This window comes from Parasteatoda tepidariorum, chromosome X2 (assembly GCF_043381705.1).
Source record: "Parasteatoda tepidariorum isolate YZ-2023 chromosome X2, CAS_Ptep_4.0, whole genome shotgun sequence".
Taxonomy (NCBI): domain Eukaryota; kingdom Metazoa; phylum Arthropoda; class Arachnida; order Araneae; family Theridiidae; genus Parasteatoda; species Parasteatoda tepidariorum.
Window position 1 is genome coordinate 56,757,057 of NC_092215.1, and position 12,635 is coordinate 56,769,691.

At 27.5% G+C, this 12,635-nt stretch overlaps 1 protein-coding gene across 6 annotated transcripts in view; it reads right to left on the minus strand.

The window, feature by feature from the left end:
• The window catches only part of LOC107453363 (glutamate receptor ionotropic, kainate 2), a 47,293-nt gene that overhangs the window by 10,636 nt on the left and 24,022 nt on the right, over nt 1-12,635 (minus strand). For all 6 annotated transcript variants that reach the window (XM_016070169.3, XM_016070168.3, XM_043041143.1 and 3 more), the window contains 4 exons: nt 10,793-10,897; nt 5,393-5,506; nt 2,362-2,562; nt 1,242-1,603 (listed from right to left, as the gene is read on the minus strand). In XM_016070169.3, coding sequence (XP_015925655.3) covers nt 1,242-1,603; nt 2,362-2,562; nt 5,393-5,506; nt 10,793-10,897 — 782 coding nt within the window. The remainder of the gene's footprint in view (nt 1-1,241; nt 1,604-2,361; nt 2,563-5,392; nt 5,507-10,792; nt 10,898-12,635) is intronic.

The window sequence follows — 12,635 nt, forward strand, 5'->3', positions numbered from 1 at the left end:
TATATAGGTAATCACAAACCCATACCATCAAGTAACACCACCTGAAATTTAATTTCAACTACTTAAGTGAACAGGTCAATAAGGATTTCATATGAAAAGTTATTTTATGACCATCCTGTATACAAAATAATATGATAGTAACAGGTTTTTTTTAAGAAACCTGATTATTTTTTAAGACTTTTGTATGTAAGTTCCTAGTTAAAAAAGTAACTCAAAAATAAAATAAATACTCATGAATATAAAAACTAAATTATTTAGTTTTAGACTCATAAAGCTAATAATTGGTTAAATCATAAAAGTTACTTTATTTTTTATTGCAATTGGAAGTTTTTCGAATTCTAGATATATTTGATGAAATGAAAGTTTCTATGTTTGAACAATGTGACCAAATTTACAGCCTTTCACATTGCTTAACATCAGTGCTCAATTTTTTATTAGACCAAAGAGACCTAAGGCTAGGAGTGGCTTAAAAATTTTACGAATATTGTTTTTTTTCCCTTGAGAATTGTCCATTAAAAATTATAACAAAAATGTAAATAAATATAAGCTTAAATTCAGTACTTAATATATCATACTTATAAGTACAGTACCGAACCCGTTCTCCGGAAATCAGAAAACCGGAACAAAATTCAATAATTTTCTCGCCATTTTTAAAAATAAAAAAAATTTTCCTCATGAGATTTTACGATTTTTCTTTTTTGTTTTTTTAAAGATGTTTACCTTTCCATCATTTTGGAAATAATCATTAGTGTTCTTCATCGTTCCATCGTTTTTTCTTATTTTTAAGATTATTTCCAAATATTTTTTTTTAGTTGGGTTTAACTATAAAAAAACGGCTTTTTGTAGCGATTCAGAAAACCGGAAAAATCAGTTATCCGGAATAGCGATGGTCCCGACCGTTCTGGATAATCAGTTCCCTACTGTATATAATATATGATATTATATACATAACTCTTATGTTATAAATCCTCAAAAAGGCTTTGTATATTAACATGATACACACTTGTTTCAAAATTATGACCAGTGGGGCCAATAGCAGTTTTGAGCCTACAGTTCCCAGTTAACTAAATCAGACCCTGCAGAATAATGCAAATGATATGAAAATGAGTTAGTACAATATTTTTCTCACTGTTTCATGGTTCTACTATTTTATGGTAATAAATGAAATCGAGATAATATTCATTTATATAAAAATTTCATGTAATGAGATTTAATTTTAAACAGATAATGAGTAAACTTACTTTGGGGCAATGTCAGAACCTTGCTGCATAAGTGAGCCAATGGTGAACCAAAAACTGTTGAGTAAGGAGAATGTATTTTCTAAATATTCAGTTTTAGGATTGCACGGATGAGGACTCACCCATTCATATGGTGAAAAGCGAGCCAAAACAAAAAGCAATAAACTTACTCCCAAGTAAGCTGTTGCCATATAAACCCAAACTTCAAATGAGAAAGGTGCAAGGAAAGAAAAAAGTTTCGGACTACTTTTTACTGGTTTTTTAAACAAAATGCTAATTCCAAGGTTCATAAATGGCATTGTGAAATCAACTGCTAATTCTCGTTCAAGTGTAATGGTGAGATCTCCAATTGCTAAATCAACTTCCTAAAATGACACAAAACAAATAGTCAAAATAGAAAAGAAATTAAATTTTCTCCACTTCAATGCAACCCTTATTATTATATATTCAAATCTCAATTATTTATCAATTAGTATAAACACCTGCATATTTCTTATTCTAATCACTTTATTAAATTTATGGGTATATTAGTGCTTAATGACTATTATTACAGGAGTTAATAACTGATATTTTTTGTTATCAGTTATTTTTTGTTATCAGTTCTTTATTACAATAATAAAATCACTTATAAAATAATGTGCCTTACGTTGACGATAAGTGATTTTAAAAAAACTTTACTTTATTGAAGCTCTTCATCCACTTCTATCATGCCACTGCATGCAAATGCTTTGCAAAATTTTGTTGAAGGAATTAACCTTGAAAAATATTTAATGCAAGCAAAAATCCTTATTAGATTCAACAAAATTACTGATAATAATGAAAAATATATTCATTGTCAACTTAAATTGGAAAGAAAACATTTTCACTTTGAAATGTCTTCCTGTGTGCAGTGGAAAATGCTACAGTTAGGAAAATGCTACATTCTGAAATTCTAAAGGTGCTATCTCAGTACTATTGTCCATCATCCACGATACTCATGGAAAAATTTATTGCAATGTTACAACAAATTACTTATTGATTTTATATTATAAAACAGGATTAGGATAACTTCTTCCACTATTAAAATGATAGTTATTTAAAATTGCAATTTATTACCTTAAAATTATGCTTTTGAAATTCTTACCCTATTTACTACTTCTCCAACCATACCATTCCAAGATCCATTATCTTGCCTGTTTCCATAACTCTTGTCTGCTACAATTCTATAATCATACTGACACTTCAGTCTTTGACAAATTTCATGTATTAAATCCACACAGAATCCTTCATATTTTTGATTTCCTTGAAGATATTCTCCTTTCTTTTCCATCGTGTATGGTTTGCTCTGTGGAGAAAAAGAGCTGGATAAATTAAATTCATAAATTATAAATATGTATTAAAAAATGTTTTCATGTTCCTTAAAAAAAATTACAGCTGTTTTTCTAAAGCTCTGTTGCCTTATGAAATAAAGCGTTTTCGCAAATAATTTGTAATTTTTATAACTGTTCGTAGTTTTTAATAATTACTAATGACTTATACTTTATTTTGTCTATTTCTAATTAGCGCCCTCTATACTAAGGCACAAATTATGACTATAGAGTTTGTCAAAAATGAAAGTCAATTAAAGTATCAATTTTGCAAAAATAAAAGTGTTAGTGCTCCAATTTTTCAACAATTGAATAGATACTTCCTTTTGGCATTCTTAATCTCAATAAAATATGCAGGAGCAAAAAATTATTTATTAATTATAAAGATTTTCATTTTGATGAGAAAATTTCACTAAATTAATGATTTATTAAGGTATCAAGAAATTCTCCATTAAAAAGAGATTTAAAGGACACTCTCAAGAAAGTGGTCACAAAACTTCTAATCAATTTCTGGTAAAATAATAATATAAAAATATTTATAGTGAAGACACATAATTAAGGTCTAGTTCTTCAATAATCCATGCTTAAAGATTTGCTACCACTTTTTCATTATTTATCAGATAAGACTTTTACATAAACTGATCACAATAAGGCCTTCATATAAATGAATACATTAGGAGAATGTACCTAGCTTAAATAGAATAGGGTGTGAATTTAGTGTCTAACATTTTACATCAGATTTCAGAATAGTGCTCTACATTTCTTTCATCTTTGTTTTTATTTTAAAAATGTACATTTAAAAATTTTTTTAATGCAATTCCCAAAAAGTTGCACAGAGACTTAAAGGTGTGGGACATTAGCGAGTTCAACCTAGCTTCTAACCAGCCCAATTTTCATTATATTTTACATTGTATTATCAGTGTATTATCAGTGATTCTGATAAATCTTAGTTTTCATTAATATTTTTACAAATTGATTATTTTTTCCTTATTATTTTTAAAAATAAAATTATATACATTGTTTGTAGAGTAGATGGTGCCTTTTTTCAAGAAAATACTATAATGTGGAATACTGAGACTTTTGGCATTAGTGGGATAGAGATATGAAACGAATGGCAATTATGAAAATAAAATTATATTTTTTGTTGTATTTTTACAGATTTTGCAATTTCAGTTTTTTCTTTATCTTTAATATTTTTATGGTATTATAGTATTTGCTGATTCATTTGAATTAAAAACAGCCAACAGATTCAACTTTAAACTAAAACAGATTCAACTTTACTTTTACTTTACAGTAAAAGTAAAGTTGAATCTGTTTTAGTTGAATTTGTTGTAAGTGATATCAATTACATAGTAATATACCAGAGGTTTAGCAATTATTCAAGCACAAAAAAGTTTATGAATATTTATTTTTAAATAAAAGTACTCATTAGAGCATTTAATATTAAGAGACATCAAGGTTAACATAAGCTTAAATGATATTTGATCATTTTTAAACATATGCTAAAAATTTGTTTAAAATAATTGTTTTTTTAAATGAAAAGAAATGTGCATAAATTGCATTCAAAAAGCAATTTAATTATAATAAAATGAATTTCAATTAAAATGATTATAAGGAATCAAAAACAATAAAAATGAATTTTTTTTTTTAAAAGTATAACAACTTGAGAGTATAATCTAGGAAAATTATTAGTTATTTGTAACCCAAGAGTTCTTTGAATTATCAATAGTAACAAGATGTCAAAATGTAAAAAATAAATATTTGTATTATATCTGAAATATAATACAAATATTTATTTTTTATTTTTGTATAAATATTTATTTTTTATTTGTTTATATTTGTATTATATCTGTAATTATACCTGTAATGCAAAGTTTGAGTTGAGATCAACAAAGTCAAACATTACTTTTAAAGAAATGAAAAAATGTAAATTTCTGGTACAATTATTTCAGATACCTAAAAAAAAGTTTTCAATGCTGACACTCCTATTCAATAAAAAATTTAATTTTACTAAATATGGATTGAATTTTTCAAAATTTTAATTTTAATTAAACTATAAGGAGCTCATTTAAAAATTAATAAAAAGTGATAAAAAAGATTTCTAGGAAAACTCAAATTTGCACAATACAAGATTTTATTTATCTCCTTGAAATGCAAAATCATTATTCTAATATAATGAAAAAGTATTGAGACATAAATATTTTCCTTCACGCATAGATAAGGAGTTGTAAATGATGGTTGGGTTACATTCAGAGAATGAGTACTAAAAGAACTGAAAAAAAGATTTTCTCTTCAAAATCAATAGACATTGATACTGTCATTCATATAAAGATAAGGATATTGCAGTGTTTCTGTCATATTCAGTGTATGAATATTAAAATTACAAAAAAAAGATTTTCGATTTGAAACCAAGTGGCTCTAGGTCACATGGAAGACGAAGAACATGGCTAGAAGATGATGAAGAGAACTTGAAAAAAATAAACATCAATAAATGAAAGTCAAAAGCTCAGAACTGTAAAGAATGGAGGGTTTTCTAGAGGCAGGCTGAAGTCCTCAAAGGATTGTTAGGCCAACAAGTGTCCAAAAAATTAGTTCATAGCCTTCTGAGGTGTCAGAAATTCTTAAAGGCTTACCATTGGTAGAGAATAAGAAGTGTTATAGTAATTCGAGGTAAATTCTTTCACCCGCACTAAAGGTTTTAACGAAAGAAATTAATTTTTGTAATTTTTATTTCTGCCCCAAAATGTAAACAATACAGATATTAACATAATATAAGTAGACATAAATGATTAAAATTTTAAAAATCACCAGAATGGAAGTAACACGTAGCCGTATGTTTTGCAAATTCTCCTTTACATCTGAAAGGTCTTTTGAATAATTTCCTGTAAATATTAAATGTTGCTTGGGATTCCATTCACCAACCTGTAACAGACATTTCATTTCTTACATAATCAAAAAGTTGAACATTGAATAGGACATATAATTGTAAAACATATTTTGAAGTAAACAAAAATTGTCTATAAACATTTAGGAGACAGTGTTGCATTCTCACTCCCATATAGCAGCAGAAGATGACACACTTTGTGCGGTTCTTTTTCTTTAAAAGAATTGTTTTTAAATCAAAAACTTAGGCAATTAAAATATATATTTTTTTCTAATGGCTGGCACTGAACTTTTAAGTTCTTTGCCATGAAGGATGCTAGAAGTGTTGCTCATTTAAAGCTACCTGAGTCATGGCAATGAGCAACATTACCAGCTCCCACACTGCCACAGATATATAGAATGGACAACATTTACACATTAGACAGAGATTGGTGTCCTGAAAGGGATTCAAATCTGTGACCATTGGCTTCGCAGTCCAGTTTTTTTTTTATTCTGCTTCAGTATTAATTCATAATTGTAGAGATTGTATAAATAAATAAATAAATTGTAGAGATTTAATTTCTATTTACCTTTTTTAGTCTAAGTAAAAATGCATTGCAATAAATATTGTACAAAATTGATATTTTTAGACACTCTCTTTTCATTTATATAAAAAATGTAAGTAATTCTAAATTCCATATTAAGAAGCAATAATTTAAAGTGTTAGGTAAGATTTGTGAAAAAATAGGTATAACATGAAAGTATAATTACAATCAGGATCATTTTCATTTTAACATCAATACTAAGAACAGTCTGTACAAAAACTAATGACTTCCCCTGTGCAAGCCTTCATATCACTGATAAAAATAGATTTCTTTTTGTATCCATGGAAAATCTTCATTTCATTTTACTGAAGAAAATAAAAATATTGCCGACAGCTTTGGTATAATAATAAACTAAGGTTTTTTAAAGACAATTTCAGCTATACATTTTTCATTACCATATATCTGGATGCTTAAGTAGACTTTTCAAACCCCCAAAATGTTACGAAAATCAGGAGATTGACTTATACACCAGTTGTAAGGTCAGACATTTTTTGATCATGAAATATCGATGCATTATTAACAATGGAATAGATATGAATAACTGTGTATCAATTTACCCCTTTTAAAAACTATTTTTAATATGTTATATAAAACTAATTTTGCATTTCCTCTTGTCATATTTTATTTACATACAAAGGTTTATTTTAAAGCAATGTTTTAAATTACATTCAGAAAAAAATTAAGAATATGAAAAGTAAAGATGATTTCCTCAAGAGCATTTCAAAAATATAACACAATGAAAACTAAAAACACACCATAAAACTACAAATATAAAGATTCCAGAAAATCATCTGTGCTGGATTCAATAATATTTGTTGTATTATAATATGGATCCATCTGTAATGGACTCTGTTTCATCCTTATCCTAATTAATTCTTACTTACTTTTTTTCATGGTTTTTAATTTTAGAAATTTTTATATTTGATTTCTTTCAAGGTCCAACTTGTACACATGTGTTGTGACCGTTTATTATAAGGCATGGGATATGTATTTAGGATGATTGACAATGATAGCACTCATATTGATAACTTATAACATAACAATAACTTTATTCACAATACGTACATAGAACACATCAACAAATAGAACATACTGGAAACCGAAACTGAAACATACAATGTAAACACAGTTGCAGTTATATCACAACCGCGATACTAGCGCCAGTGGAATTACATGGAAGATCCCAACAACATGACATCCCAGAAATTTGCTATCTCGCAATCAAAAATAGGGGGTCAACTTATGCAACGAGATATATATATACTTATGCAACGAGATAATAGGATATTAGATTAGGTCTAAACTAAGTCTCATTATTTAGAGGCTAAAAGCATTTTTTGTGTAATAATATTAAGTGGATAATCGCTAGTGTATCTAGGAATTAAAATTAATCTTAAAGAAATTAAAATTGGTTTTAAATGCTAAAAGTGGACATAAAAAAGGTAAATTTGTTACTTTTGTTGGGAATATTATTTGTTATGTTTTTTTGTTGTAGTTTTTGTTTTATTGTCTCAAGTAGTGAAAGGTTACAAGTGAGACCAAGCTGTTAAAATGTTTGAGTAAAAATAAATTAGAGTTGCTTAAAAATGAATACCACTTTCTATAAATATAATGGATTTTCAAAAATCCAATATGTATAGTATTTATTTATAAATATTATAGTATTTATAAATATTTATTAGTATTTATAAATATTAGTATTTAAAAATATTTATTAGTGTGATTTTGTTGGAGTTTAAATTTGATAATTAGGGTCTCAAAAAGGACAGTTGACCGTATGTTTATTCAGAGAAAGTACATTTTTTAGTCCAATTTTGTAACATGAATTCCCATATGAACATATTAGTTGGCAAATTTTGGGCAATGTTGTACATTTTCTTCATCATCTCATTAAGAACAAAACATTAAGAAGTAAAGAATTGAGTTTGCATAGTAATATATCAAAAAACTAACTTTAAGATTTAAGGTGTGTGTATAGATATAAGGCAATTCTAAAATCATAGGACAAATTTGAAGGGGAGATAGGGCCCAGCATAAGGATTAAGACTTGCATTAGAACCCATGACCAGAAATATCACTGTCCGACTGCTAGGACGCTTTACTATTATGAACTGTTTCTACATGTAAATAATAAAATAAAGTAAATAATAACAGCTTCATAATATGCACTGTTTTTAGGTGTTCTAGATAAAAGCACCTGTTTAAATCACACGTAAAAACAGTTGATAATAGGAAAGCACCACTGACAGCCTAAAATAACATTTCCGGTCATGGGTTCCTATGCACATATGCATTTAAGATGTGCCCTATCTCCTTTCCAAATTCGTCCTATGATATTTAGAATCAACCTTAATTCATGTATAATTTAANTATATATATAAAATTAAATATAAGTTCTTCGTTATTCTCTCCTTTTTCCATTTCGTCTTTATTATGTTATATATATGTAATATGTATATTCAATTTATCCATACAGATTATATTACTAAAATAATGGTGTAGTATGATGAAAAGTTTCTTAAAAGGATGATACTAATGGAAATAATCTAATATCTTTTTTATTAGTTTTAGCAGATATTAGATAAAACAAGCGGTGTTTCTAAAAAATTCATTTATGATTTGAATGCTTATTTATAAGCAGCAAAATATGAATTTCTGATATATATTTTTATTTGTACGTTTTTTTAAAAATTATTTTGCACTATTAATGAGCACATAATTGTAGACTACTGGTGGTCACATAGTGCTTTTGTGTGCATTCCAAATGTTTTGATAATGCCTAATATAGAGAACATATATAAAGGAAATACGTAAGAAAAGTAACTGTCCTGACTCGGTGGCAAATTTCAGGGCATAAGACGAAATAAATTAAAGGCACTTTCGTATTTTTACAAAAAAGTTTCTCCTACATATGATTCTAGAAAATCCATGCTTATATAAAAAAAATTTATTTTTTATTTTTATTATAAGACATTTTAAAGGGGAAAAACCACCATTTAAACTGCTAACTGACAAGTAGCCACAAATTGCTCTTTATTTTTGTTTGATTTTGACTATGTCTCTTAACCAGTTAACTTATTAAAACAAAAATGCAAATTTTTATGAATATGTACATAACATATATCAAAAAATCATAACTATCACCAAATAGTTTTCGTGCCATTTTTGCTAAAATATTAATAACAGAAAATTGTGCTGAAATATCAAGCACTTAATCATTTTTGTTTATTAATATGCAATTTTAGTGTTTTGTGGGATACAAACATTCTATTTAGTTAGTATTTTATATTAATTACTTAAGTACGAAATCTGACAAAAATGTACTTTCTCAAAATAAAAATACCTTTTTCTAGAAATTGGATTCCAGACCCTCCACATATCGGTGGTGGCAGCAATCTGGAAAATAAGGTCCCAATAGTTTAGTAAGAGGAGGGTTAAAAGTTAATTAGTGTTGATTTTATTAACAAAACCCATGATGAGATACAATTGAACAGATACTATTGAATCTATGCAACTGTTTCCATATGTATGCGTCCTAGTGGTAGTTGTATCTCCAAAAAATTGTGATATTTAACATTTTATAAATAACTAGCTGTTGCCCGCAGCTTTACTCACACAAAAGTACTTGGATTATAAATTTTCAAGAAATGTCCACAATATTTTCAAAGATCTTTAAAGTAATTGAATTTTAGTAATAATTTAAAATTTGTCTGACAGCATTTAAACCCCTCAAACCACCATCAGTTTGGAACATTTTAACATAGAGAGCAGCAGAAATATTTAAATTATTTCCAACTCTGTAATGAGGTTAGATTAAAATCTTTTCTAAATGCTATATTATGTGCTGTACTACTTCCTTATGTGCCTCTCAAGACATAACTTATAATATATAGTATAGCTTATAAAATATAGTATAATATATACGCTATTGCTTATAAAGGGTAAGCTCCATCACCATTAATTGGTATGGCAGTATGTGGCACCATAGCACTGTTCATATTTTAAATTTCTGCAGCCATTTTAGATAAGATCAAAAATAAATTTAAATAATTACTTCATAACCAGATTTTTATTTCTATAAGAATACAAAATTATTCTAAATAAACACTTAACATATAATAAACTAATTAACACTACATAAACTATCTCTTAAGCTGCCTAACAAAATGAATCTAAATAAATACTTAACATCTAACTTAGTATTTAACACTACTTAATATATTACTTATTATTACTATTAACAAAATGAATTATCATAGATGACTATGGTGTTGCAAATTTAGAAAAATATTCATGTTTTTAGTGTCACATAAAAGAAATAAATATACAGATAATAACAATAATAACAGTAATAATTAAATTTTACTTACTTTTAAAACTTAAATTTAGACATAGAAACATACTCAAATATGGCAATAAAAAAGTTAAAATCTAACATATTTTAACTAATTAATAAATCCTATGAAAAGGAAATAACGCCTTATGGTAAAATTAATAATGAAGACCAAAAATGCCCTTCACATAACATTTAAAAGATAAAAAACACATTTGAAAATGCAATGGACAAAATTCATGTATTCATTTAGATGTTATGAAACTACTTAGTTCAAATCCTAAATTGATACAAAAAAATAACGAATTGAACCCTGTAGTTAATCAAATGAAGGCTGCTGATGGCTATAAAAAGTTTACCAACATACAAAAGAACGTACAAAATGAAGTGGACTGCCAACCTCAGTACCTTGACGATCCCCTTCGGCTTCAGATCTAGAAGATCAAGACTGAAATGACTCCTTCGTCCCTGATTATCCACTTGAATTTCACCTGTTACACCTTTCATGCGTATCTGAAACAAAAATTCAGTCATCTTTAGATGCATTGTATTGCAACCTTAGATTTTACCTCTGGCATAGCCATAGAGGGATATGAGAATCAGAATCCTTCTTTCGTAAAATCTCAGAAATTTTGACAAGTAATTTTTTATAAAATAAAATTTACAGAAATATTCATTTTTATTCATGCTTATAAATTTCTAGAAAAATATTGTAGCAACATTTTCTAATACTGTAATGAAAGTGAAAATAAATTTTCTTAAGTGTCTTAATATTTCAAGTGAGGCAAAGAATTTGACAAATTTCTCATCCCAGATAATGCAAATTAGAAATTATTTACAATACATATTTGTAGCAGTTCGTTGATTGGCAAAACATAAAGTGCTAATTAACTGATATTACTTCTTAAAATTTGAGGTTTATTTAATAATTTGGAGGTTTCGTTTATACCTCTTTTGATAATCAGACAGTGAGTTGTCAGTGATAGTACTTTCCATGTTGCACATAATAAGCAAGAAATTAGCATATATTTTTATTTTTTGGGTAATTTTTAATAGTTAATTTCTTTAAGTTAGTTATTGACATTGTGGCTATGTAAATTAGATTGCTGGTTAAATACAGCCAAGTGTTCAGCTCTCTCTCTTTCTGATTCCCTTTAATGACTGGACCCATTTACCAGAATCCTGAATGCAGGAAATTAGTTACAACAAAAGAATAATGAAATTTCATAAGCCATATTGTCTTCTCACTTGCATGTGCAAAAGTTGATGTATCTTAATGTGGTAGTTGATATCATTCAAGATATAGCTATTCACCCTTTACAGCCCAAAATCGGGCAGTATTTGGAATGACATACTCTTTCCGCAGTCAGTAAACTAAGGGACCAGGAAACCAGAGAAGATCAAAGGGTTTTATAGTCCTCTCACGTTTTATAAATAAATGTGCAGCTCCTTTCATTATAACAATTAAAATAAATAGATATAGTTTTTTTTCTTTAAAAAAATTTCACTATTTTAAGAGAGCTATAAAAAAAAAATTTTGGCAGAAACTGCAGCCAAATCATCCCCCACAAGGATATTATGAATTTTAATTCTTGGTTTCAAGTATCATTCAGTCTTATCTTTATTGCTTATCTTTATTCTGATTTTTTCTGAGCTTCTAATCTATTAATTTATAATGTAATAACTTATTATTTATGATTAAGATAATTAATGCTCGATGTCATACTTCAAGCGAAATGGTATATATGTATTGTATATATGTATTGTGTATATATATATGTAGTGCTCGTTCTCGTTCTTTCTCGTAAACTCTTTACTCGTAGCTTTCATTCATGAATGATTATTTTGTTGATTCCAATTTTCGCAGTTATGTTTTAATTATTTTTAATATCCTTTTCTATAAGGATGACAACAAATGAAGTTTCTATGCTTTTATTGAGAAAAGAATAAAGGAATCTATTTACAAATTATATATACACGGAGCAGAGCTCCTGGTTAGATGCTTACAGTTTCATTTCTAAACGATAAGTGTACACTTTTTTACGTGTTACATATAATTTCCTTCATGTCATGTGACCCAAATAATCCAGACTATTTTTTTATATCTTCTTTGTTAGGACCGGTGTTCTGTAACATCTGAAGACCAGATGGAGATGAATTAATATCTCAACAGTCTTGATTTTTATGGGAATTTGGCTTCTTACTGTGCGGGGTGGATTCATTTTATAAATAAAGATTTCATCGCTATTCA